The sequence below is a fragment of the Passer montanus genome, unplaced genomic scaffold, assembly GCF_014805655.1.
Source record: "Passer montanus isolate IOZ18808 unplaced genomic scaffold, ASM1480565v1 scaffold5, whole genome shotgun sequence".
Lineage (NCBI taxonomy): Eukaryota > Metazoa > Chordata > Aves > Passeriformes > Passeridae > Passer > Passer montanus.
The window spans coordinates 10,302,046-10,328,760 of record NW_024369929.1 but is presented as its reverse complement, the minus strand read 5'-3'; the positions used below and the strand labels follow the sequence as shown (position 1 = coordinate 10,328,760).

Below are 26,715 nucleotides of genomic sequence, written 5' to 3'. Positions count from 1 at the left end.
TACAACAAGGTGTTGTGGGAAGCCAGGTGATCCTGTGGGAGAGGGGCTCCAGGAGCTCCACCTGTTCTTTTTCCTGACCCCACCATCCATCCCACTACCAGCTGGGAGAGAAGTGCCCAGGGCTTTCCCACTCATGAATCCTGCTGGTTGGTGGGGATCTTCAGCCCCTCCATGGAAGAGCCATCTGTGCCTAGGGATGGGGCCTGCAAGGGGGGATGGAGGGAGGAAGGATGGGGAAGCAGGCTTGCTATGGTGATGTTTGACAGCTTTGCCATCCTCCCCTCTCACTCTCAATGTGTAGCCCATCTAAGTTCACCCTGTCTGCTGAGCAGGGTCCAAGATAGCCCAGTGCCAGCCCTGGCTGGTCCCTTCTGGTCTCACCGCTCTTTCCACATCTCCTTCACCTTCCTAGTCCCACCTTCCCCTACCTTCTCCTTCCAGCAGCAGGGCTTTTGGTTGCCTTTATTCCCCCATCCTGGCCTTGATGCACTCCAGAACAAGCTATCCCATGGCCTGTCTACCACTTTAAGCTCCCGTCCTGGAACAGGGGTATGTGTGGGAAGCTGGCAGGGGCCCAGGCAAAGCGTGCTGAGGGGGTTTGAGAGGGGCTGGGATGTGCTTGTCCCGCCCGCTGGCTCAGTCCTTCTTGAAGACAGGAGTGTACAGGTTGCCGTAGTAGGCCCGGCCGTACATGGACTCGGGGCTGAAGCGGTAGGAGCCCTCGCTCACCCGCCGGTTGTAGGGGGAGAAGGCGGATTTCCGCGGGAAGGGGTAGTCGGGGTCGAAGGCAGGGCTGCGGTAGTAGCTGTGCCGCAGGAAGAGGGGGTCCTCGAGCCCCAGGAAGGAGAGGGGGTGATGGCCGCGGTACAGCCGCCAGTCACCCCTCAGCTGGGATTTCTCCTCACTGGAGGGGGCAGCAGGCTTGGTCTCCTCCTCCTCCTCCTCCTTCTCCTTCTTCTCTTTTTTCTCTGCGTTGGTCTTGGTGCTCCTGGATGCTTCTTCTTCCTTCACCGACTGCCTGCGGAGCTGAGAGATGGGGTGAGCACCCAGCCAGCTGCCAGCCCTGCTCCACCGGTGCTACACAGCCCCCCTTAAACTGGGAGAACCTCAGGAGAAGCCAGTTTGTGCCCAGAGTAGAGAGGCGTGGGTGGCTTGAGCAGCTGTGGTGGAGAAATGCTCCCAGGGGAACAACAGGCTGAGGTAAAGGAGGGAGAACAGGGTCTCAGCCTGAACTTTCACCTTCCCAGGAATGTGGTCACACCTTGGCTTGGGCATGAACTGTGTGAAGGTGTCACTGCTATCTGACTTATTTATTCTATTGGGGCACTCACTGTCATGGCTTTGGGGATGCTCAAGAGGAGGGTGGGACTGAGGTGTCTTCATGGCACCCCATCTCCCCAGTGTGGTCCCCCCTGACATTGCCTGCAGCTGTGGGGTGCTCACGGCAGGAGATTTAGCAAAATGAGGTTTGCTGGAGTTGAACAGGGCCTGGCTGGGGGCAAACTCACCGGCACGTAGCTGTACAGGGTGCCCAGCAGATGCTTAGGGGCACTGACGAGGGTCCCCCCGAGAGCATCCACAGTCTCCATGGCCCTGGACAGCCTGCGGGGGGTGAAGAGGATCAAGCCCTCTGCCGCATCCCAGGCCACGGCTGGGACCTTCTTCACGCTGGAGATGCCCGAGGCGCAGGCGGTTTGCAGGTTGTGAGCCACGCTGCCCACGAGCCCGGGGTCCTGTGCCGCCTGCCCAGAGAAACCATATCAGCTCTGGAGCTGCCCCACCTCCAGGCAGGACAGGGGTGGCCCTGGTTTCCCCAGCTCTAAGCCTGAGAGGTTTCAGCTTGCTGCTCTGCAAAAGCCACCGCAGCCCTTTGCAGCAGGGTCTGTCCCTGTCCCTGCCAGCTCCCCCCACTGCGGGCCCCGGGGGACCCTCGCTCGAGGCTGTGCTTCCGCTGCAGGCAGAGGCAAAGGGCACTGACCCCAACCTGCTGCTTCCCGTCCCCAGGTCCCAGCGGAGCCCATGCAGGAGACTGTTCCCAGCCCCACCGGCTCAGAGCACCCCTCCCTGCTGGGACCACGGCTGGGGATTTTTCAGGGTCGTTCAGAGCTTCAATAGGGAGTTCAGTGCTGACATCCCACAGCTCCAAAGGAGTTTTGAACATACAAGCCAGGGTGATTTTGCCAGTCAGAGAGGCTGCCCACAGCTCCCAGCTTTGGGGAAAGGGAAGGCGACTCCTGGGGCTGCCCCACTGCCAACCCGTGATTTTGCCAGTCAGAGAGGCTGCCCACAGCTCCCAGCTTTGGGAAAAAGGGGACTCCTGGGGCTGCCCCACTGCCAATCCCCTCTTGCATCCTCCAAGCTGCATTTCAGGATTGAGCAGGGATAGGGGCCTGGTCCCCAAAGGTATGGGGGACAGCTTCCACGGTCCATGTGGAGGAGGATGCTTTGGAGCATTCCTAGCTCCCTGCTCTGCTTGTCTCCATACCTTGGCGGGGTTGGTGTCTTTCTTGCCTGCCTTCTCCTGCTTCTGCTCCGGTGCCTTGCTGGCTCTCCGGGTCAGCCAGCCCGTGCTGCCCTGCCCATCGCTGCGGGCCTGAGGGGCCGCAGGGGCACTGGGCTTGGCCAGGCTTCCCTGCAAGGGGAGCAAAAGGCACCACTCAGAGGGGGCTGGCTGGTCCCATCCACTCCGTCCTCTTTAGCCTGAGGTACACAGGGAGTTTGTTTGTACATCTTGGGAGAAATCCTGAGGGCAGATGGGAGCTCTGGGATTGTGGCACAGGCCAGGGAAGTTGTTCCCACTGCAGCATAGAGCAGGAAAAGTACCTCCTTCTCCCCATCCCCTCTGGGTCTCTGCAGGGGCTTTTTGCTTTAGGGAGGATGTTATGGCAAGGCCATAAATCAACAATTACATGCTGGGAACCTGCTGAAAATAACTTGTCCCACCAATGTGGTACATGGTTATGTGTGAACATCACGCAGGAACTGCTAGCTCCAGCTTGTCCTGCTGAGCAGGGGAAGTGAACTCTGCTCAGATTTGCTCCAAGGAGCCTGAAATGTCCTGTCTGAAAGCAAAATCAGCCCAAAAGAGGATATGGGGGAGCAGCAGGTGGGTTCTGGCACTCACCAGGATGGGGATCCAGGAGGCCAGCTCCTGCCCTTTGGTTTTGGCACGCTGGAGGCTTTGGGTGGTTTGCTGGTAAGCGCGGTGGGACACGGTGCTGACCAAAGCACCAATCCGGCCCAGGGTGCTGGGAGCACTGGGAGCACTGGGAGTGCTGGCAGTGCTGGCAGTGCTGGCAGTGCTGGTTGTGCTGTATGCCCTGGGAGCACTGGGAGCCCTGGGAGCACTGGGAGCCCTGGTAGCACTGGTACCACTGGGAGCACTGGGAGCCTTGGTAGCACTGGGAGCACTGGGAGCCCTGGTAGCACTGGTACCACTGGGAGCACTGGGAGCCTTGGTAGCACTGGGAGCACTGGGAGCCCTGGTAGCACTGGGAGCACTGGGAGCAGTGGTAGTGCTGGGCTGCTGCTGGGACACCTTTGGTGTTGACAGACGTTTCTTTTTGGGCTTCTTATCTAAAGGTGGAAGAGTACAGGCAGAAGAATGGTGTGAAGGTTACATTCTGGTGGGACCACCCTCCTAGGCAGACTCATGCCAAAATCCAGGGGCTGCCTCCTGCCCCATGCACCCCAAACTGAGGAGCCACCCAGCCAGTTAACCCCAGACTCCCTCAGAGGGGATTCGGACATCAGGACTACCTGCTTCTTCATCCTCCTCTGGCAGCAGGTATTCCATCAGCTTCTCCAGCCCTCCCAGGGCTGTGTCGACCCCTGCAGCTGCCATCTGGGTCACTGAGTTCTTCCTTGTGTACTTGGCTGTCGTTTCCACCGTGCTCTTGGTGGCCTCATAGCCCTCCGCCGCCAGCTCGATGATCTTATCCATGGAGCTGCCAATGGTGCTTTTGGCACTTTGGATGGGGCAGGAGATGGTGTCCTTCAGTTCAGATGCGAGCTGTGGGCAGAGAGATGGAGAACAGCCCCCCTGGTGTGCTTGGGATGGCATAGGACAGCCAGAGGAACCGCAGGGACCCCAGCCACGTCCATGCCAGTAAACAGCTCCAAGAGGGGCATAACAGCTCTCTCCAACCTGGTCTGGAGGTAGCTGGCAGGGATGGGACACAGGACATTGCTGACTTGTATTTGGGAGCCCCAACCATCGTTTAGGCTGCAGAGGCCCTTGGAGGAGCCCTCACTTGGAGATGCTGCCTTGTTTCCCAGCCAGCAGCCTGTCACCATCCAGAAACAAGACTAGAGGAGATGTACTGTGGGCTTTTCAGAGGGTCTGGGGGGTCCCACATCGTCCTGCCTGTGACTTACCTTGTCAACAGGGTACTGGAGAGCAGGGATCTTCTCCTCTAGGTGGTCCAAGCCCCGGCAAGCCAGGTTGTTGGCCACAGCGACTGCCTCGGGCAAAAGCACAGGGTAAGAAAAACCCCTGGGCCGTGCCAGGCACGTGCTTGTGCCAGCGCTGCCCCACCAGGGGAAGCTCTGCTGGGCCCCCCTGGCACGTCCCCCCGGCACACGGACTCACACTGCGGCTCCAGCCGGCGCACCACGGGCTCCATGCCCCACATGGCCAGGGCGCCGGCGCCCTGCACGCCGCGCTCGTACACCTCGCACACCGAGGCCATCAGCGGGTGCGACTCCTTGGTGCTGCTGTACTTGCGCTGCAGCGTCTGGCACGTGGAGCTCACCACGGGCAGCTGCAGCACCCTCTGCAGCACGTTCTCCTGCAGGGTGAGGAGATGGGCATGGCTGAGCCCACAGCCCTTCCCTGGGAGAGCCCCATTGCCCGCACACCGCTGGCTCTCGGTGGGTTGCAGTGGCCAGAGGAGCTCGGCTTGCACGGGAAGAGGAGGAGGCTGTTTCTCCAGCCCCACTGAGGGTCTGCCAGGTGTGCTGAGTAGGGACAGGCAGGCTGGCTGCTGCCACTGAGGGAGCAGGGACACTGCAGGCAGTGTCCATGGGGGTTGGTCTCCACTCCTCCAATATCCCAAGCCCAACTGTTCAGATGCTCCCTCTGGCTTTCCACCCTGTGGAAACCTTCATGCTGGAGGTCTGGGGACTAAATGGGGCACAGATGAAGGACAGACACAGCTGGCAGCTATCACTTAGTGCTTGTAGATTAACTTTTTTGAATCCGAACTATTGAATTTCAAGCAAGAATAAAGGTTTGTCCTTTCCCTTTGGTGATGCTCCATACTACTGCAGGTAAAGATCCATATAAAGAGAGCATGGGACATGTGAGACAGCACGAGGTGTGGCTGGTATTCATCCAGCACAGTCAATACACACTACCTGGCCCCCTTGGCACATCTCTGCCCTTTTTTCTCTCCCTTTCCCTGCACCCACCTTGGCACTTCCATCCTGCAGAGCCTGGGTCTTCTTCACCGTCATTGTGGCGCATGCACCTGCAAAGCAAAGTTGGGAACCGCAGACTCTGCCTGAAAGCAGGGCTGGGCTTGGGCTCCCCCCTCACTCCTGCACCCCCAAGCACAGCAGCTGGGCTGACACACACCTCCCGTGGCTGCAATGGAGGTGGCATTGCCCAACATTTGACTTTTTACCAGTTAAACTGTAAAAACAAAGCCTCCATGCAGCCATGCCCTGCTTGTGTGCCTTAACACCCAAAGATCCAAAAAAATTAGTTGAGAGGCATTTGGTTTGGAGAAGTTATGGTAAGGGCAGGATAAAGTATGCTGGCAAAGCAAACTCAGAGCAACCAGGATGCTAACAGATGTGCATGAGAACAGACTCTGGCTGAGAAGGGATAAGAAGGCAGGACAGGAGCAGATAGAAGAGTGGGGGACAGGAATATGGTGAGATGTCCAGCTGAGTTCAGCATCCCCCTTGCACATGTCTGCTGCTCATAATGCCAGCACTCATCCTGGTGAAAACACAGCTCCAGCCCCAGCACAGACCCCTTTTTCTTAGCAGCAGATGAAATTCTAGAAATCTAGAGAGAATGGATGATCCCTGCTCTTACTGCCTGGTCCCACTGAAGCAGCCAGTGGGCACAGACTACTCACCGAGGGCCAGCCTGTCCCCAGCAGAGCAGGAGCAGAGAGTGGTGTCTGCACTGTCCCTTCACCCTGGTCCTGTGAGGGTGATGCACCGTGCTCTGGCCACTACCACCACCACGAGGCCCCACCTCCCAGTTGCGTGGGCTCGGGAGCTGAGGGATTGTGGTGGAAACGGGCCAAGGAGCTCCCTGAAACCACCGTAATTGGGAACAGATGACGGCAGAAAATCCCCTCTGCTGCCCTCCCTGCAGAGCCCAGAAGCCACAGCATGTGTGAAACGTTCCAGGGTCTAACACCACACTGCCACAGAAGATGAGAGGAAGCTGCCCTGGGACCTCACCACCTCAAAAGCAACAGATCCTGAGCAGACAGGGAGAAGGTGAAGAGTCAGGGTTTTCTAAGAGATTAAAACCTTCCTGTATCTCTGTAAGCCCTGCTATGCCTCCTCATGGACCAGGGTATGATCCTGCTGGGAAACCTAACAGACCAAGAACATGGCTTCTCCTCAGGAGAGTTCACTGGGCACAAGGAGCAGAAGGCAGATGTGGGGGACATATTCTGCTTGAAGCAATCTGGTTTGGCCAGGTCTGCAATTTCTAAGATGATTCATGAGGCTTTTGGTGAGGAGGCTTTAGCTGAGGGTCAAGGGCAGACACTACATTAGGAAAGCTTTAGACAGTTGGGGTAGATGGACAAAAAGATCAGTTGGGAAGTGATCTCTGAAGAACACCTCATTCAACTCCTGCTCAAAGCAGGGCTACCCTCAAAGCCAGATCAGGCTGCTCTAGGTCTGGTCCAGACTTAAAAACTTCCAGTGAGAGGATTCCCCTCTCCCTGGGGCCCATTTCCTGTGCTAACCATACTAATGGTTAAACTATTTTTTCCTAATGTCCAGCTGGAATTTTCTTTGTTGTACCTGACATCTATTTGCTTTGTGCACCTCTGAGCAGAGTTTGTGCCCTACTTGGTGCTGGTGCAGCCTGTGTTCCATGCCCCTGAATGCCCTACACTCTCACTGATCTTCTGGCAGACTATTCAAGATGTCTCTGTGATGGTGGAACCAAAGCAAGTCGTGGTTCCCCCAAATGTGGATTCACAAATGCTTTGTAGAGGAACCACTGCCCTCATTGACCAGCCAGCAGTGCCCTCACTAAAATGCTGCTCTTCCATGGCCTCAGTGCACAGGAGGCACACTGAGGACTCACCATCATTAACAAATCCATTTGTGGTACTGATTGAAAAGAAGAAAACACCACCTGTGTGGGGCTATGCCAAGTTTTGGTTATTGACTACAGATGAGCCACACTGATGAGAGCAGGACAGTGTGGTGGAAAGAGGACAAATGCCAGAGCACAAGGCAATAATCAGGGAGATCAGTGCAGATGAGAAGTCCAGGGCTGCCGTGTGTCCTGGATCAGCTGGTGAGGCAGGGAGCCCCTTGGCATGTGGCTCACCATGCCCACAGCTGCCCAGCACTCCCATTCAGCACAGGGAGGAGAGCACCCAACACGGCTCCATGCTCCCTGTTTGTGGCTGCACTGCTCCTACATGGGGGTGGGAGGCTTCTCTGGGGCATGGGAAAGCCACAGATGGAAAGAAAATCCTCCTTTGCTTCCCAAAGAGCCCAGAGTGTGCTCATAGCCCGGGGCTGTGCCTGCCTTGCTGGCTGGGTACAGAGGCACATGAATGTGCTGGGCTGCCTCCAGCTGGTGCTGGGGTCAGCCAATGCCCTTGAGACAGAGGGACAAAGGGCACCAGCCTGCTTGAAAGTTTGCTCTCTTGGCACTGAGATTTTTTCCAGCCCTGCTGGCCTGGCTGAAAGTGCAGAGGGCACAGCAACCTCCTCCCTGCCTTGGCTGGAGTCAGGAGCCAACACAGCCCTTGCCCTACTAATGCCTGTGCTCATCCCCTCCCCTTCCTCTGGGGCAAAGGCTGTGCCAGCCCCAGCTCTGCAGGGCAAAGGTACCACGGCCTCCCTGCCCCACACTCCAGCTTCCACCAGGAACACCCCCTGTGCTCCTGCAGGCAATGTTTAGAGCTCACAGATCCACGGGGTGTAGGGAAGCATTTCACAGCCCTGACTCTGCAGTCTGCTCAGTACTCATTAATATACCATGGTGAGGGGATGAGCCAGATCCACAAAGCCCTGCAAGGCACCTTTATACTTTGGTCTGGGAAGGGGCTGGAGAAGTATCTGATTCATTTCCATGCAGGATCAGCTACCCCATAACCACTGCTGATAGATGTCTGCCCAGTCTCTTTTTAAGGATGCCCTCCTAGGCATGCTATTTAGATTTTTATTTTACTTTCAGTTAAAAAAAAAAGAAAAAGTTGTGATTTAATTCTTTGTGGTAATATGATCTTCTGGATCTGGAGACTGATTTGTTGCCTTGCTCTAGGCAGAAAAGCTTTTAGACACTTGGAAAACTACTCACACCCTCCCCTAGTGACACTTCCTCTACAGAACTGCTTTATTTGGTATCTCCCTGGAGATGCTGGTTTTTAACCTTTGCCTGCTCTTGATGCTCACCTGGGAATCCCCAATGGCTCACAAATTCCTTGCAATGTCATGGCAAGCAATGTTAATGTTAGGAAGGCCTTGTCTGTAAGCAGAAGAGAAGATGACCACTCTCCTACTGTTTCCATTACAAAATGTGCATGAGGCCACTAATCCAGAAGGAAACTCTTGCTAAAGCACTCCTGAATGCCATGCTTTATACATTGTTCAGGATCTGACATTTTGGAGCTTCCAAGTTTGCAAAACTCTCCCTGCAGGGGGTAGGAGCTAACAGTGAGCTCAGTTATCCTCGCTCCATCACTCACCACCTCTGCCCGAGATGTCACCCTTTGTTCCCTGCCTGAACTGGCATTTGTCATTAAGCCATGACCATCCAAATGAAAAGCTGTTTATAAGATACTGAAATGCAGGTGGCCCTGTCCCTTTCACCCAGCTGTGCCTATAGTGGCCATAAGGCTCCAGCCCTCACTGCTGGTACTCAAAGGCAGCTGATGGCAATTCCCAAAACACCTCCTTGTTTCAGGGCATTCTAAGGATGCTGTTTCACCTGATACATATTTCCCAATGTTTTTGAAGCTGAAGATTGTGATTCTAAATTAACTGGATGAATCTAGCTGCCAATTTGGTACTGCAAAAGGAAAGTTCTAGAACCCACTCACAGGCAATGTCTCTTTAAGAGTGTCACCCTTCATAAAATCCAGAGATGAGAAGAATTCTCCCTCCTTCAGCACCTCTTTATACCACCTTGCAAGTTATACACAGACACAGTGTCACACTCATCACAGTTTATTGCTTATGTTCAAACATCTTGCTCTTACTCCAAGTGCTGTATTAGAAACAGATACAAAAAAAGGCACTAAACGGATTTTCTCCATATGATCACAATCCTATGGCTTCAGTCACATTTTGTTAAGGTACCTTAAATCACCAGCCTCCAGCTGGGGGCAGAAGGCAAATATTAGTAAGTTAGTGCTTAGCATCCAGTAAACAGAGATACTCCTGTGTGTTCCAGCCTACATCATGGAGAATGGGACAGGCAGGGCTGAGGCAGGCTGAAAACTCACTCCCATTTCCCTCAATAAGGCTGTACAAGATAATCCACACCAGGCCCTACCAGAAACATCAAAGCCTGGCTCAGAGCTTTGCACAGTGTTTGCCTGCAGGACACAGGGAGGTGGAGATGGGGCTGTATCAATGGCTTTCCCTGAAAAGTGTAAGACAGAAAGCAGCTGGCAAACCAATGAAAGTATTTTGCATCTCATTTTGCATCTGAGAGCTCCCCTGAGTGGGACTGAAAACACATTTTTAGCAATAAGATGGAACTCTGTAGGCAAAAGCTGGTCAAACCTCCACTGTCAGATGATCGAGACTCCTCTTCCTTTCTTGCAGGGGTTGCTACACACTGGGATAATGATCAACTCTGATGAAGGTAGGGATGGCTTACACATTGCCAGGAGATGAAACACAAATGGAGAAACAAACAAACAATCAAACAAAAATTCCATTGTTTATAAAGGAGAGGAAGCCTAGAATATAGCCTATAACATATATCTCACACACAATGCTCCATTTTGGCCTGAGCTGCCAGACTGCTTCTGCTTTTAGTGCTACTCTTTTCTATATTGAAAAGAAGAGCTGCTGAAGGCCACATCTGGTCTTCAAACACACTTAATTATCCTGCCCAGCAACCTCTTTCTTTTCAAACACTTCATTGGCAGGCTATCACTTCATATTCAAACTGGAAGTAATTCCAAGCCCAACCACAACTTCAGGTAAACTGGAGCACTGCCTCACCTGCTTACTTAATTCCACTTCCTTTGCCTTTTAATAAAGGAGACCCACACCTTTTAATTTTCTGGTTTTAGATAGCATCAGAAATAATAAGTGAGAACTTTGGTCCAGGTTAGTCTGTTCACATCTCCTTGACAGATTAAACAAGGACTTCTTACACCAGGAAGCAGCAGAACACACAGGCCTAACTCTGATGAAGAAAAATGTTACATTTATCTCCTGTATAATGTGCAATTTTGTCTCAGATGGTGTCAAACTGGTACTCTGCAAAGTCAGGAGCAGCAAAACCTGCATGCCGTGCTAGAGAGCTGGACACAGCATTTCTCTTTTAACCCAGTTACACTGCCAGCCATCACTGCCAGTGAGGTCAGTGATGAACAATAACACAGCAGCAGGGCAACAAAATGAGCCATTTTCAAATGGTTGAACCCAGTCAGCCAGCGAGGGAACACAGAAGCAATCATGTGCTCATGAGCAGGGAGGACAGGGAGCACCAGATAGGAAAGTCTAAACCATGAATGCCCAAATCCAGCAAAAAGCTTTCTTCCACATGGGATTTTGATGTTATCATGCCAAACTCCATTCTCTTCCCTCCTGGAGCTTAGACAACTAGAAACATGTCCTTGCAGTTTTTGTGACTCAACAAGCTCTGAGCCAGGCTTCTCTCCTCAACTGCATGTTCCAAACTCCTTATTAAACTGGAATTTTTAATGTAAAATTAAAAGAGAAAAACAAGCTCCTTATCACAATATCATTAATGGAAAATAGTTGTGCTTGCAATTACAGGGGTTTGGGAGTTAATGTGCTGTCCTGCACCAAAGCTCTCAGCTGTGGCCTGCTGGAGCAGTCAGAGTCACTGGCCAACAGTCCCTGGCTCACAGTATCAAAGGAAACAAAGAAAGTGCAGATTTTTTGGGACAGGAGTTGGCACTCACTAGACTGCAGCTCCAGCACCACAGAGACCCTTTCCAGGTACCACCACAGTGTGCTCAGTGCCTGCAGGGCACAGGATCCAGCAACCCAAACCCATCAGAACACTCATCTCTGACTTCAGGCTGCTCTAACTGCAGCTCTTAACCCACCTTAGCCCATTTGAGGCAATCTGACTGCAGGGGCCTTGGATTAGTGAATTGAAACGTTCCAGTGTAAACATGATTAGTGTAGTCATGAATCATATACCTATTACAGTTGCTTATGCAGTTATTTCACAACCCTGTATTAAAATAAAGGAATATTTTCTTATCTAGCAGTCAAGTTCCAAGTCCTCTTTTTGTTTGTGAAATATTACTCGGCCTTTTCCTCTCTCCACCCCACCAGTGAGTGTGTCATGGCACTAAACTCAACTGCAAAGGCACAGGGAAGGAAAAGTGGCAGAATTCACTTCTTCAGAGGACAAAATTAATCTTGAGATTATTTTAAGACATGTTCATTCGAAAGTGCTATATGAAGATAAAAATCTATCAGAGGATCAAAGCTGCAGCCTTATACTATGTCACTGTTTCAGCTTCAGGTGTGGGCTTGCCAATGTGAGGATCCCCACCAGAGAGGAGAGGATGCCGCAGAAACCAATCACTCCTGGGTTGGTCTTGTAGATTCCCAGCGTATCCAAAGGGCCTGAGAGATCACAGAGGTTCTTCACCAAGTCCAGCAGCAATGGAGGATTGCTTTTCAGTATCTGAAAGAGCTGGCAGATAAAATTGTGCAAACCATCACTTTTCACACCGTTTAGCTCCTCGCTGTGCTTCTGCCAGATGGAATTCTCCTTTGTCTTTTCTTCCAGTGCAGCTTGTTCCAGCCTCCAGGAGATCTCGTACCAGTCCCTGGCCAGGTTCATCAGGAGGGAGCAGTAGTAGCACTTGGTAGCCCAGGTGTGCCACTTGGGTTTGTCGACGTGCGGCTGGAGGCCGACGCTCCGGAGCCAGAGCACGGCGTCGCACACCAAGTACAGGGCCCGGCTCACGTGGGAGGCTGTGAGGCACAGGCAAGGAACCACCTCTGGCACCTCTGCAGCCCTCCTGGCTGCCACCAAGGCGTGCACCATATTGCCCAGCCTGAGCACTGCAAGAAACCCCAGACAGGTTAGCACAGCCTGGCCTCACGCCTGCCGCAGTCCGCGTGCGCTTTTACAAAACCTGGAGGGCTCCGGGCATTTGAATGCTTGAGCACTTGCTAGGATTAGTGGGGAAAGGGGTGTAAACATCTCATTTCTGTGTAAACATCACCAGCCCAGACACACACACAGGTCTGGTCAATAGCCAGGACTTGCAGCCTCTCCTGCCACTCCGTTCTTGCACCTGGGGCCCCTCTGGACCAATATCACCCTCAGTGCCAGCAAATAAAGAACACAAACAGAGCCTCTAATTTCAGCTGTACATTTCACTGCATTTCACCTCACTTTGTGGACAGAAGATGTTACTGCATTAATCTTGTTGTAGCCATGAGACACGAGTTGCCTCTGTGCCTGTGAAAGCCGGGGATTCACGTGCTGAGCACAGAGACCAAAGTCCCTCCTCAGCCACGAATCTGCCAGAGGCACACGTGGCTCCCTGCAAACCCCGTGGAACACTGTATTCCATTTCAAGCTGCAACATAGGGCAAACCTGATTTCACCCGCTGCACTGTTTTGGTTTTGCCCCCTGAATGTTAATGCAATATTATTGAAAACACCTCTTACACCCTGCTGCCTTGTCACAGTGACAGAATTTGACAGCAGCCAAGCCTGGTGGAACTACAAGAGCCCTGAATTTAGGCCTGGTGTCTATTAGTGATTTATTTAGCAGAAGCACAAGAATTATGGCTATGCTGATAAACCAACTGGCCTCCCCACTAGAAATTACCATAACTCTAAAGCTAATGGAATAATAAACAAATCCATGGCAATACCATAGACTAGAATATTTGTCTCATGAGTTGCAGTTGTTCCAGGATTGAGCAATTGACAAGTGGGTGGAAGATCAAGCTGCAAACAAGTGATACACACATAGTAACAGTGTAATCATCGTGGATGCACCCGTGACACAGAACAGAGCGATGCAAATGGTCAGGCTGTAAGCATGGAAGGGTATGTCATTTAGCAGGGTGTAAATGCTGAAGAGATTAATATGGTAAGTAGGATATAAGAGCCATATTGGTCCTTCAGAGGTGATTTTGTGGGATGATGATCTTTCAGCACTGGGCTGTCCCAACCCATCAGCTGGAAGGACTAACGAGCACACAGTGACTAATGAGCCAGCCTTGCCTCATAACCCTGGCGTGTCCTTGAACAGAGGTGACAGTTTGGCCTCTACAGCAACAGCTGACTGCTGACTTATTCCTCTCATCCTTCCAGCAGTAATTCTGATTGTCTAACTGAAGAGGAGGCTGAAGAAGTAAAAAAAAAGAAAAATCTATTTAGCCCTACCTAGCCTGGCAAGCCATGGCAGGGATAAGTCTGTTGACAGTTTTGTAAATATACTAAAAGAGGTTTTGTGGCTCAAGGTAGGTTAACTACAGGAAACACAAGGGCAGGAGCTGTTGTACTGGAAGGAGCAAGTGAAGAAGGTCTTATCCCTCTAGACACTGGGTACTTACTTTTCCGGCCAGAGCTCATGCTAGATTCCAACTGCTTGAGTTTCATTACCAGCTTCTTTTTATCGGCTTTATTCTTTATTAAATAGCTAAGCAACATGCATGTGTACTGAGTGGCTCTGGAAGGGAAAAAACGAGGAGAGGGGGACACGGGTGAGACACAGACAATCGCAGCACGGCAGCAGCAGCAGCACAGGCTCATTCCACAGACTCAGGGCTGCCAGGGCTGGAAGGAGAGCGGGCAGTACAACCCGGCGGGATCACCGGGGCGGGTTTGGAATGTCCCCGAGGGAGACTCCAGGCCCTCAGGGACACGCCCTGGGCCGCTGCTCCCGCAATGCACACAGGTTCCCCCTCAGCTGAGGTGAAACTTGTGTTTTAGTTTACGGCCCCTGCTCCTCGTCCTGCGGCTGGCCCCTTTGAGCGGATTTGATCCGCTCCGCTCTCGGGCAGAGCGGGCGCTGTCCCCGGCGGGGCCGGGCGGGCTGAGGGGCCGCTGGCGGGCCCTGGGCGGGCGCCGGGGGTCACGGGGGGGACGCCTGCCCCCCACACTCACCGGAAGAGCTGGTCGCGGCCCTGGCAGCGGTTGGTGAAGCTCACGAAGCCCTCCATGGCCCGGCGGGAGCAGCGCGGGGGCCGCGGCCGCTCCGCCCCGCCGCGCCCGGGCCCCGCCCCGCCGCGGAACGCTCCGCTGCGCGCCGCGCTCCCGGCCGGGCTGCGGCACCGACGGGCCGTTACCACGGCAACCGTCAACAACGGAGCAGAGGCGGTGTCACCCCGAAAGGCTTCCCCCGCCCCGGAGCCGCCGGCTGAGCTGCGGCGGATCCTCCCGGGAAAGCCAGAGGAGCCCGGCACGGCCCCTCGGCCCCGGCACGGCCCCTCGGCCCCCGGCCCCGCTCCGAGGTCAGGCCGCTGTGAGAGGTGGCGGCGGTGGGTGCGCCCGAAACCAGCCGGTGTCTTGGAAATGGAGTATAAAGCTTCCAGTGAGAGCACCTGCTCTCAGAGTTAATCGTTGGGGTTTTACCCAGGAAGAATAAGGCCTGGGTAATCAACGAAGAACAAGATAATATTTTTTAATACTTTTGAATGCTTTGCCATAATTATTATACATGCTTGCCACAAAGTTTTTGGGCTCTCTTTACCCATGGGCAGCCTGCAAATCCCTGTGTGGCTGAGATCCCCAGAGCAGGACAAAACCCCCAGGAGGCAGAGGCAATACAAGGAGAATCGGGCTGTGCAGGGCAGGGTTGCTCTGGCTATCAATACTGAAAGGAAACCCCCTTAGACATCATTAATCAAGTTTCCCCCATTACCTCATGAGGGAAAGTATTGAAGGACTCTTTATTCTTCTGCATCCAGGGTGATTCCTGCATCCGTGGTGCGTTTTGCATCTGCAAAGGGAGAACCATGGCAGTGAATACCCAGAAGCATCTCCTGGAGATTCCCCCACCATCTGAAAAGGACTGGCCAAAGGAAGAGGAGGAAAATTTCTTCCTGCTGGATCCCGATCGGAAGCGCGATGTGCTGCCGCAGCCCCTCAGGATGATCCACAAACTGGTGATGCAGGTCTTTGAGAGTGCCGTGGAAATCATTGAAAAAAGGGAGATGCTCCGAGAAGCACAAAGACGAAAGGTCCAGCCCGTAAAATGCTTTCCTACAGCTGAATTCCAGGTACAGAGCCTCTCCCAGCAGAGACAGCATTAACCACCCGAGCAGATCTTGTCATTCTGCTGTTCACGACCTTCCTCAGAATGCACAACCATCTCACTGGTTCAGTTTAAAAGCCTGCAGCTTCTCAGCTTGTCTGACTGGCTTCCCACCCAGTTATTCTCTAGGTATTAAGCACTAAATTCACCTTCCCAGGCTGGCTCCACCCTTGCTGGCTGGGGAGAAGGTGATTAGTCAGTGGCACACGAGTGGGCAAGCTCAGCTCTGTGCTCTGCTGGATCCTCCAGTGGGAGCAGGATGTCAGTGCTGCCTTCCCCATAGTTATGTGGGGGTGTCCAGGAGGACACTCTGGTGTCTGCTGGTGTTCTCTGACTGCCTGGAGGAGTTCAGCATCCCGGCACAGCTCTGCACTGGAAGGGAGGGGAGGAATGCTCCTGAGTTCTTGGCCTTTAAAGCCCCTTCTGTTTGTGGGAAGGGGAAAGATGGGAGAAAACTTTCTCATTCCTAAACAGACCAATCTCTGTGACAAAGATGAGAGACCCTGTCCTGCTCTGGTGAGGAAAGAATATGTCAAAAGGTTTCCTTTATGAAATAAATCAGCATTTTCTGGTGAAAAGGCCAGGAATATATTATTAGTATGGCTGATAAGAATGCAGTTGGGTACACTCATCTTTTCCCTTTCTTGGTAGGTAACTGAAAGAGCCAATTGCCTTGCAGTGTCTGGAGAATACGTCTTTGTGGGTCTGGCTGTGGGTCTGGCTGCCTTCAGCAGGTGTGACTTCAAGGATGTCTGTGCCTGGGATGCAGCCAGGACAGAGATCTGTGCCATCCATGCCTCGGATCTGGGCAGCGAGTGCCACGTCCTGCTTGCTGAGGATGAAATGGGTCAGTGTGCCGTGCATTTCCTTGCCCTAGCTGGGGATTAGCTGTGCTCTGGAGCAGAGCTGGCAGTGCCACAGAGCACTGCTGGATCAGGAGCAGCGTTAGGGTGGCTGAGAAGTTTCCTAGAAAGCCCTGCAGAGAGAGGGCGTTGGACAGCTGGCAGATTGCAGGGTGGCAGAGTGGCCCTGGGGCTTGTGATTGGCAGGGGCTGTGGCTTCGGTGCCTTTCTGGCACAGCAGAGGCAGCTGCAGAGCTGAGGGTGAAGCACAGTGAGGTTTAGGGGCATCTTGGGCTGGGCAGAAAGAGCTCTTGCTCGGAATGGCCTCCTGCCTGTGAGCTGCTCCTGCACCTCTACTAGTGTGTTGGTGAATGTGAAAGTTGTCAGTTCTGGTGGAGACACTTTTCAGACTGGCTTATCCATCTCTGTGCACAACCAGAGGTTTTCTGCTCACATAAGGAAGCCAGCAAAAGTTTAGGGCTGGAAACAGTGGGATACTGATCCTTGGGCCCAGGAGGTAATGGAATCCTGCTCACTCTCCTGCACATGTTGTAACAGCCATCTCCCAGGAGCATGGCTAGCATTCATTCACTTTTCTCTCCCTCCTTCTGCTGCTTCTGTATTTCTGTTTCAGGGCTTGCCTGGCTCTTCTGCTTTCACAAGGAAAGCTTCCTGCTCATTAAAATCCTGAATGAAGTGGTAAGTGCTGAGCTAATTCCGTGGACACGGGGCACAGGCTGGGAAGTAATCAATCATGAGCAGTACCAGCTGCCCTCAGAAATTTATTCACAGGCAGTAATGATCCAAGACTGCTGCCCAGTATTTACTTTTGTTCTTCCAACAGTCTCGCTGGCCTTCAGCCTGTTGAGAGCTGTGTGAGGGCACGGAGCTCTCTGAGTCAGGGATCTAGCTTTGATCAGCCTGTTTTTCCTTGGCAGGAGGACATCAGCCAGCGAAGCCCTTGTGTGGAGGTGGTGCTGTCCCGAGGAGGCGATTATGCAGGAATCCTGCTGCAAGGCAAGTGCAGGAACACGCTGTGTTTGGAGACTCTTGTGTCCCAACAGAGAGGCAGCAGCAATGTTTTGAGAATGCTGCAAGTGGTCTGGGTACCCAGGGATCCTGTTTTAATCCTCCCAGTTCCTCCTCCAGCTTAAAGAGCAGCCCCTGCCACTCCCTGTCCCTCCCAAAACACTTGGTGTGCACGGGGGCTGATCCCAAAAGCGAGCTGTCTGGAGCTGTCAGTGCAGTCCCCAGCTCCCAGGAGGCTCACTGGAAGCAGGTTTCCCTCTCTCCAGAAGTACCAAACCCAGTTCTTCCTCTGGTTTGCTGTGGCTCACTTTTACAGTGGAAAGATGTAGACCTGGAGAATTTTCTCGGCAGATATATGGAGAGAGCATAGAGAACCTCTGAAAACACTGCAAGAAACTCATTGTTAGAAGGTTCCTCTGTTTCATGGCAGCTGAAGCCATGGCAGGCAGGTTTTCTGGACCTGTGTTTGGTGGGATCTGCCTGAACACATGCTGAGAATGAGACATGTAGCAGAGGACTAATGTGAGACCATGCCTCATTTTCTACTTTCTACTCTGCTACTCAGAGGCTCCAAGTCAGGTTCTTGACTGAGCAGCTTCATGGAATTTCTTTGATGGATGTGGGACCTTGAGGACTGAGCTGGAGGCTGAGGTGTCAGTCTCAATCAAGCATGTCAAGCCTTAGGTGGGAGGAGAGGTGGGCTTCATGGAGTTCACAGAGATTTTATGTTTCAAAAAATACACAGATCTTTTTATAAAGGATAACAGAAGCTGCTTGCCTGAAAGACCTTTCGTCCTCATTTCCAATTGCTTAACATGGTTTCCCAATGCAGACAGCACAAAAGCTTGGCTGGAGGTCTACCAATTGCCTAAGGATTCCTGGCTGGCAGAGATGGAAAAGAACGCAGGAGCTGCAGAAGAGCTGGCTTGCAGTGACAGGAGGTCAAGCTGCTCATCCGTGGTACAAAACACTTCCATCTCCCTCTGTGCTGTTTTTCCTTGGGCCTTTTTGCCCACAGCTCTTCCCCCAAGCCCTGCTGCTGCAGTGGCAGCAAGGCACAGCCTGAACCCTGCTGCTGGCCCAGGGGGGTGGTGTGTGTGTCTGCAGCTGCTGCAGCTGCCCATCCCACATTTCATAAGGCCTTTGTGCTCTTGGGACATGTCTGCCCTCCCAAGACTGGCTTTCTGAAGAGATTCCCCTGGTGCCAGGGTTTGTGTGCCTGCTGCCCCTCCCTGAAACTGGCAGCTCCTTTCTCAGCAGTATTGCTCCATCTGAGGGGGCCCTGGGTGAGGGTATTCCCACAGGGCTTCTCCCGTGTTTTACTGGGGCAAGGAGGAGTGGGAATCAGGCAGGATGCCTCTGTTTGGGAGTCTGGCCCTGAAGCAGGGTTTGTGTTTTAGATTACACAAAACAAGAGCCTGGTGGGGTCACAGCCTCCCCCACCTGAGCAGGGCAGAGTCTCTGCCTGTGTGCACTACCCACAGTCTGCTCTGTTCTTTGGCAGAAAACTGAGGGGCTGCATGGAGACAGCTCTGCAGAGGTGGTCTCTGGCCTCAGGGACTGTCCTGAGCTGCCCTGGGGAATTTTAAGTGCTGAGTCAGTGCTTAACCCTCCCCTTTATCACTTTCACCCTGTGGGATTTCACCTCTCAGCACACAGACACCTCCTTCCCAGCACCTTGAACCAGCCCTCTGTCATAGCACCCTCCCAGCTCTTTCCTCTTCCTCCAGCAAAGACTTTCCTGGACATTTAAGAGGGAACTGCTCTCAGCCTTGTCCTCAGGGCAAACACCCTGCTTAACCTAGCGAAGCCAAAACCAAACACTCAAGCGTTCTCTCTTTGCTGATTTGGTGCAAACTGTCCAAGTTCCTGCCTCTTCCTTCTCAGACTGGCTGATTATTAAGCCAGACCTTTTCTCTTTAGCCCAATGTCAATGTGTGTGGGGGTGGTGGTGGACACACACTGGTGTTGGCCCCCTGTTACAATTTCCTGTTCCCAGCCATGTCTATATGTGACCTCCTCCAGTCCTGGGCTCTGTGAAGTAAAATCTGGTTCTTGCTTTCGGGAGACACCCTTCAACCTTTAGTCCTCCTTCTTTGTTTTGTTTTTTTCCCTTTATTTTCTGAGCATTGCTGTGACTCACCCAGGCCTGTGCTGCAACAGGAATAATTGAGAGATGGCACAAAGACAAGAGTCTGGGCAGGACACCCTTGTAATGTAGTTGAGAAAGTAGTGATGCCCTCAAGCTTCTGTGTTTTGGCCTGAAAAATGAGCCCAAACCCAGTATCTCCCAGATAGTGCCAGCCATCCTTTGCATACACAAAGTTTTCCCTAAATTCTTTAGGAAGCATTTGATTGCCATGAACAGGTGAGAACTCATCAGTGTAGCACACACCACAGTTTCAGGTGGGCACTCTTCTGTTGCAGGAGCTTCCAGTGTCTGCAATCCAGGCTGATGTAAAGCTGGATCCCCCAGAGCTGCTGCTGACTGTGAGGCCACCCAAACCCATTACAGGTCAGGACTGAGTCTGGATGTGCAGCCTGGTTCAGGTGGCAAAGGCAGCATGGCCCCTATAAATACAGAACAGGTCAGAAAGTCTCAGTAACTGATCCCTGGTCCTTTCCTGACCTGTCTGTCTGGTTACATGTGGGAGTTGCTTCCTCCCAGACCATCTCACGTGTCACCTTTGCCAGCACAAAGTGCTTTAGAGCGTCTCAGAGTGGGTGTCACTGGGGAGGGAGGAGGCTGCTTCCTAGATCTAGCAGCACCCCTAAGTCCTGGAATTATAGAGAAATGCCAAGGATGAGGAGGGGACAGACTTTATGTTGGAAAATGCCACAGAAAGGCAAGGTGAGTGGGGTCCTCAGAAGTCCTGCCCTAATCCCTGCATTCAAATACTGGAAAATGAACTTGTGATATGGAAAATCCCACACAAGATAAAGTGTTTTCTGCCTCAAGACCATGCCACCCCCAAATGCCTCCATGGTGTTTGCTTCATGAGTTCTGCTTCTCCAGGACTGCCTTTTCCCTTGGTGTTCCCAACCCAGGCACCAGTTTTAAAGGCCCTTTGGATGCCTTGAAGGAAGTGGATGATGGCAGCATGCTTGGCTTGGGGTACAACCACCTAATCAAGGACTCCCAGTGGGAGCTGCAGGATGCAATCTTCTCTAGCACTTACCAGGAGTACCTGGAGGCTGAGGGTGTGACCAAGGAGGAGATCCCCAGGTGAGTGGCAGCACCAGCCAGGATTCAGTCCATGAGTCATCCACACAGGACACTGAGCTGTGTTGATGGAAGCCTCTGTCTTTGCTTTGCTTCCTTCATCCCAAGGCTTCAGGGCAGGGGGCTGGAGCCATTCCAGGTCTTGTCATAGTGCTGCCTACTTATCAAAGCATTTCTTTTACATATGTTTCTTCCTTTTTTCAGATATGCTACCTTTCATTTCCTCCTTCCTAGCCAGATCCTGATGGGACCAGAAATGAAAGAACAGCCAGGTAATCCAAAGGGACAAAAAGCTGTTAATCTGTGAAGCACAGTCATTGCATGACATTGAGCTCCAGTGAGAGCTCAGTGGGTCTGGCTGGCATTCACTCTAAGTTCCATCTCCAAGGACATTAAAAAAACCCTGTCAGCTCTAAGACTTATAAGTCAGTTATTGGCATGGAGTAAAAAAAAACCAAAAAACACTTATCTTCATATTTTAAAAAAACCTACACAACCTCCCCCCTGAAAAAAAAAAAAACAAATCAAAGCAATCCCCCCCAAAAATAAAAAAAGGAGGCATATAGTAAAGATTAAAAAAAAAAAAAACCAATCCAAAACCAACAAAGGGAGAGGTTGTTCTGGTTTAGTTTCTATGTGAGCAGAATTTCTATCAGGAGTGCCATGAAAGCTCTAATGAGAGCTTTCTAATGGTGTTTTGGTGTCCCAAATGTTCCTTTCTTTGTCCCCAGTCTTCTTCTCTTTTTGCCATCCCCTTCTCTGTACCAGATACTCCAGTTGGCATTGGTGTGCATTGGGATGGAAACCACAATTTCTGCTTCTACTTACTCGACCATTCACTCAAGGACAAAGCGGGTAAGAAAGTTTTGCTCACTCTAGCAGAGCACTCTGTGGGGAGTGGGAGTGTTCTGTGGCCAGGGGCTCTCACTCTGCCAGGTCTTCATGATTCAGGGAAATGAGGAATTGGCAGGAAAGCTGACTGCTATCTTGTGGGTTAGGCTGGCATTTGGGTTGGGGCTCTGTGTGGCACATACTGGCAGTGTTTTTAGTGAAGCCACTCTGGCAGGTGCATGTTTGATGAGGAAAATGAATGCCAGTACTATGTGAGAGAATGTTCTGCACCTTCTTACAGTTCTCTCTCTTCGTGCCGTTCTGTTTAGGTTCTGATCTGAAACCTGATGTTGTGTGGCCGTGTGCAGCTCCAATTGCATGCTCAGCTGTCAGTTCTTGCTCCAGGTACCTGGCACTGGCAGGTGAAGATGCAACAATAACTATTTGGGATAAGCACCTAGGTGAGCTTGCCCTTTGGGACTCTGTTGGGATCACTGTGGATAAATTGCACCTTTGCCTGGGAGCTTTGAGGCTCAGACTTACTGTGAATAAAGGGCTGGTGGTGAGTTTACGAGGAAATCTGACAATAGTTTGGATTCAGTCATCTGTTGGATGCTTGGCCAGAAGTTGCCAACACAGTATGACTGCTCTGGCCCCTGCAGAACCATCCCCATGCAGGGCAGTGCAGGGGCTGGAGCTGCTGCAGCAAGGACTGATCAGTCTGGCCCCAAGGCTTGGGACAGTGACAGTCACTGCTTTGCCACTGCACTCTAAGGTCACTTTTGACACTGTTGTGGCACCACAGTTCAGGCTGCCATCAGTGCTAGTGTCATCCTGCCATGATGGAGAAACTCTCCGGGCAGAAGAATCTCCTTCTGCCATCTGCTTGTTCTCCCTCTGAGTGGGCCACACTCCAAACTAACCTGTGCTTGGATAAATGACCAGTTCCTTATTTCTTCCTTCCTTCCTCCCTCAGGATACCCACTGTGTGTGACTGCCATTCTAGAGGAACGTTTCATCCGTAGTATTCATTTCCTGTATGGTTCTGCAGCTGCCAGTGATGAGACATGTGCTGCAGATCCTGTCTGTCCCATCATACAGCTTCTAGTGCTGTGTACAGACAGCTCTTTCTATTTGGTGAAGGCACCCAAGGCTGGGAAGTCCAGCATCACACTCCTGTCAGACAGGTGAGGTAGACTCCAGCCAAAGAAGCCATGGTTTTAATGGTCCAGTCTAACAGGGAGCCCCAGATTTCTGTGGAGTAGAGAACTTCCTGCTGTTTTTACCAGGATGGCTCTGCCATGCTGCTGTCAGCAGCAAGTGTGGTTTTGGTAGTGCTAAAATTCAATGGTTTGCCAGAATTAGAGGTGTTTCTGGGTTCTTCTGTGCACCAGAACACAAATACTTCCAGCACAGCTCCAGGGCTGGTGCTGAACTATTTGTGTCTCTGCTGGATACCCAGGGGAATTTTTTTCTTCCATCCCCCTAGAAGTTAGAATAAGCATTTATTGCCATATTTCTATCATTTTTGTGTTCACTCCTACCCCTGCTCTGAAGACTCTGGGTTCATGCCTCCGTGGCAGGCAGGGATTTGTATCTCCAGTGTAGCTCCCAGGCAGGTTTGCACAGGGATGGGCCTCAGGGGTTCCTGCCTGGCAGGAGACAGGCTTTGTCTCTATAAGGAAAGAGCCTGGCTGGGACATTTTGCCAGCCAGTGTGCCACAAATTGCCACTGGCATTATCACAGCCTCTCAGTACATTCCAAGTACATGCAACAGCAGCATAAACCTGTGTCTCTTTCACAGGCCTGAAAATCCAAATCTTACTGTCAGTGCAGTGATGCCTGTCCTGGCCTTCCCCAGTGCAGTGAGTATTAACAGCTGGGCAGGAACTCATGTCCAGCTGTGCTGGGATCTTGTTTCCAGCAAGGACAGTAACTGGGTGACTAGAGATAATGAGCAGATCCTCACATCCTTTCCAGCCTCCAAATATTTTTGGTGTGAATATTTCCTGCACCAGTCACAGTTCTGTGTGCAGCTGGTAATGCTCAAAGGATTTCTCTTCCATGATCTTACTCAGTATCCCCTTGCACTTGTGTCCTCTAACTGGCCACTGAGGTGCACATGGACAGGTGAAGGTGGGAGGGCTCAGCCGTGAAGCCTCAGGCATCAGGGTCAAATATGAGAGAGCATCCTGGGGAGGAAGGTACAAACACAACCTTACAAGTGGCCTCAGAAAGTTTGCAGGCATGGGGAGGAGAGGACTAAAAGCCACTCACCATAGCAGCCATGCAGAAGGCTGGATGTAGCTAATTTCTAATGTGCCCTGTTGCTCTTTTCCAATCTAAACCTCCAGCAGTTTCAGTCCAAGTTCTCTGCAAGGGCTGTTCTTCATCTCTGTCACCCTATGACTATGGGGCAGGCAAAGAAAACAGCATCACAGTTGGGGATGTGAAGTCCTGGATGTCATCTCAAGTTCTTTACAGAAAATGTTTTTCACTTGTTTTACCCCATTTTGCTGCTTCAGGTCCTGATCTTCTGCTGGGATGGCACGGTGTCCCTGATGAACACTGACACATCACAGACTGTTTACTGCTTCTGCACTCCACCTTCTCATGCTGTGGCACCTGCCTGGCAGCCAGTGTTCACAGTGGATAGTGTGAATGGCTGCTTGCTGCTCCGAGGTGGGTGACACCTTGGGGTGGGTTAGGTACACCACCATGGGTGCATTCAGCTCTGCACTGGTCCTTGACTGCTCTTGTTGGGTGACTCCTGGTGCAGTAGCTCACTGTTCTTGTCTCTGTCTAGGAGATGAGCACCAGCAGGAAGATGAATTTGTCCAGAGCAAAGCCACTCACAGCACCATCTTCCTTTTTGACTTCAACTCCTACCCACTGAAGGAGGCTTTCCCAAAGAAACCGGATTTGTCTCTCAAACCTGTGCAGGAACTGCAGTGGGTTGAGAGATGTAACATTTTTTTACAAGATAGGTTTGGCTTTCTGCCGGAGAGGTAAGTGCACCTGCATTGTTGTCAGCTGTGGTGTCCCTGAGTTCATGCAAGGTCTCACCCTGGAGCTTCTGGGTTGTTCTGTGTGCTGTGAGAGGTTTGTGTCTGAGTAAGGCTGGTGTTCAGGCAGCTGGATTCCTGGCAGCACCCAGAACCCTTCCTCCTCTCCCTAGAGTAGCTTCAGCTGTAAGTCAGGATGCAAGTTCTAATGTGTTTTTGTGCAGCACAGTTTGTGTGAGCTTGTCAGGGAGTATGATGCTCGCTGTTTGCGTCCTCCTTCAGACCCCCCAGCCAGGCAGAGCCGGGATCTCTCTGTGCCTCTCTCGACCCCCGCATTCCCGGCTGCCTGTGGAAGTGGTTTGTGTTGGAGGTTCCTCGGCTGGGGCAGGTCCCCGGCAGCCGGGCTGGTGCATCGCGCCGCTGCCATCGTTAGATGGCACTGTGACATCTCTTTTTGGGGTCCTTTGCCTTGAATTCTGCTGGAGCTAGATCCCTCTCAGTATTTTGTATCTTCTTTTCACTATGCTTTAATTTTCCAGTTTGAAACGAAACAGGTGGGTGCAGCTGTGATCTTATAGCACATATTTATTACCTGGTAGCCTTCCCTAATCCCTTGTCTCCAGGTGAATCCTGTGGAGTTGTCTGGCTAGTTAAGTGCAGAAAAGTTCCATCCTATGCTACCAGGCAGCAGTTCTGTCCCTCCTTCTCAAAATGATGGAGAGGAGATTCCTGTTTGCCTTATAGCACAAAACTGGGGAGTCACCAGCTCCAGGGATATCTTGCTCCCTGGGAACTGAGAGCTGAAGCCAGAGTAGTGCAAATACAACTGGAGTGGGACCTGTGCCTATAGAGATCTAGAGACAACAGAAATTCAGAGGTCCTTCCTCAGGAGCAGTGAACTTGACTATTGATTGGCATGAGGGAATCACTGGGAATTTTTGGACACAGGCAGTAGAACTGCTTAATTGGTAGTGAGCCCCAGGGGCCCTTGGGGGTGTTGTCTCAGCACTGGGGGAATGTCAGGGACTGTTTTTGTTTTAACCATCCTTTCCCCACCATTTTAGGCAGCAGGTACTGCTGGAAATGGAGAAGCAGGAATACTGGGATTGTCTGCAGGCACAGGCAGCTGCCATGGACAATGAGAGAGAGAAAGTGAAGGGAGAGAAGAAGCAGTAGCCAGCCTTGCATGCTGAGGGCCAGGCTCATGATCCAGCACTGACATTTTGATAGACCCTCTATTGCAATTATCTCTCTCCCAGAGACATGGAGCACCAGAGCAATCTGGTATGTTACAATAATAGGGTGGACCTTAATAAAACCTTTCTTCTATTAAAAGTCTCTTGCTCTTCATAGGATTGGCATTTTGTCAGACTCTGATTTCCTGTCTTGTGTTGCTGGAGCTCACAGTGGGTCTCATTTTCTGTTCCTACCCAGATGGACAGCCATCAGCATCCTTGTGCTTAACCAGAAACCTTGTCCTTTCAAAGGAGGCAGCAAATTGCCTGTGGAGGTGTCTTCCCTCAAAGCATAGCAGTGCTAAGCAGCAGTGACACTGCAGGGTGTGACAGGCCTGACGTAGGATGTCCTGCAGTTGTTTCTCTTGACTTCAAAGCAGGCAGTTCTGGGATAAGACTGCTTAGGAATTGCAGCCTGGAAGGCCCATGAGAAAGCTTCAGTCTCTTTACAACTGATCGTGCTTCTGGGATGACTGCCTAACCCACAAGGAATCTGACAAATCTCCCAGGAACAACTCCAGTCTGTGTGCATGGGGGACATTTTTCCCCCCCCAGTGCCTCCCCTAGTGCCTCCCACAAAGGTTCAGGGAGCACCAGTGCAGGGTGCCAGGGATTCAGCACAGACTGTGCTGTGTAGACGCTCCCATCCAAGGTCCCATTTCAGTTTTTCATAGCAAGTTGTCTGTCTTTGGGCTGCGTTTTTATGATAGGTTTCAGCTCATCCTCTGGAAATGAAGCCAGCCAATCTGCTGGGGAGGTAGGAAAAGGGAGAAGCATTCCATTTGTTTCACAGACTCAGATGCCTGGCTTTACTCTGGAGAAGGACGAGCCATTTGAATTAAACCTTCCTGTTTGCTGCCTTTGTGAAGGCTCTGAGGCCTGTA

At 52.0% G+C, this 26,715-nt stretch overlaps 3 protein-coding genes across 3 annotated transcripts; 1 reads left to right on the top strand and 2 right to left on the bottom strand.

Moving 5' to 3' along the window:
• Positions 1-636: 636 nt before the first annotated feature.
• PLIN1 (perilipin 1) lies at positions 637-6,202 on the bottom strand. The gene is made up of 9 exons (XM_039723017.1): positions 6,090-6,202; positions 5,413-5,471; positions 4,592-4,790; positions 4,378-4,460; positions 3,760-4,012; positions 3,410-3,576; positions 2,486-2,632; positions 1,509-1,742; positions 637-1,026 (listed from the first exon to the last, which is right to left on the bottom strand). The coding sequence occupies exons 2-9, from the start codon at positions 5,455-5,457 to the stop codon at positions 637-639; spliced, it is 1,518 nt and encodes a 505-aa protein (XP_039578951.1). The 5' UTR covers positions 5,458-5,471; positions 6,090-6,202.
• A 3,169-nt stretch (positions 6,203-9,371) lies between these two features.
• PEX11A (peroxisomal biogenesis factor 11 alpha) lies at positions 9,372-14,629 on the bottom strand. The gene is made up of 3 exons (XM_039723112.1): positions 14,516-14,629; positions 13,963-14,078; positions 9,372-12,450 (listed from the first exon to the last, which is right to left on the bottom strand). The coding sequence occupies exons 1-3, from the start codon at positions 14,569-14,571 to the stop codon at positions 11,885-11,887; spliced, it is 738 nt and encodes a 245-aa protein (XP_039579046.1). The 5' UTR covers positions 14,572-14,629; the 3' UTR covers positions 9,372-11,884.
• WDR93 (WD repeat domain 93) lies at positions 14,094-25,802 on the top strand. The gene is made up of 16 exons (XM_039723114.1): positions 14,094-14,323; positions 15,319-15,630; positions 16,317-16,512; positions 17,142-17,206; positions 17,446-17,524; positions 18,369-18,496; positions 19,964-20,051; positions 20,585-20,762; positions 20,964-21,031; positions 21,528-21,614; positions 21,920-22,051; positions 22,567-22,777; positions 23,396-23,456; positions 24,117-24,273; positions 24,398-24,599; positions 25,661-25,802. The coding sequence occupies exons 1-16, from the start codon at positions 14,297-14,299 to the stop codon at positions 25,770-25,772; spliced, it is 2,103 nt and encodes a 700-aa protein (XP_039579048.1). The 5' UTR covers positions 14,094-14,296; the 3' UTR covers positions 25,773-25,802.
• The last annotated feature ends 913 nt before the right edge of the window (positions 25,803-26,715 follow it).

Coding starts and splice junctions, on each gene's coding strand:
- PLIN1 (XM_039723017.1), bottom strand. CDS start 5,457: ATGACGGTGAAGAAGACCCAGGCTCTGCAGGATGGAAGTGCCAAG. Junction 3,577..3,759: donor AGAGGAGGATGAAGAAGCAG/GTAGTCCTGATG, acceptor TTCCACCTTTAG/ATAAGAAGCCCAAAAAGAAA. Junction 1,027..1,508: donor CCCTGTACAGCTACGTGCCG/GTGAGTTTGCCC, acceptor CCCATCTCTCAG/CTCCGCAGGCAGTCGGTGAA.
- WDR93 (XM_039723114.1), top strand. CDS start 14,297: ATGCACACAGGTTCCCCCTCAGCTGAG. Junction 16,513..17,141: donor GCTTGCTGAGGATGAAATGG/GTCAGTGTGCCG, acceptor TTTCTGTTTCAG/GGCTTGCCTGGCTCTTCTGC. Junction 22,778..23,395: donor ATCACACTCCTGTCAGACAG/GTGAGGTAGACT, acceptor TCTCTTTCACAG/GCCTGAAAATCCAAATCTTA.
- PEX11A (XM_039723112.1), bottom strand. CDS start 14,571: ATGGAGGGCTTCGTGAGCTTCACCAACCGCTGCCAGGGCCGCGACCAG. Junction 14,079..14,515: donor GGCCGCGACCAGCTCTTCCG/GTGAGTGTGGGG, acceptor TTTCCCTTCCAG/AGCCACTCAGTACACATGCA. Junction 12,451..13,962: donor CATGAGCTCTGGCCGGAAAA/GTAAGTACCCAG, acceptor GGTTTCTTGCAG/TGCTCAGGCTGGGCAATATG.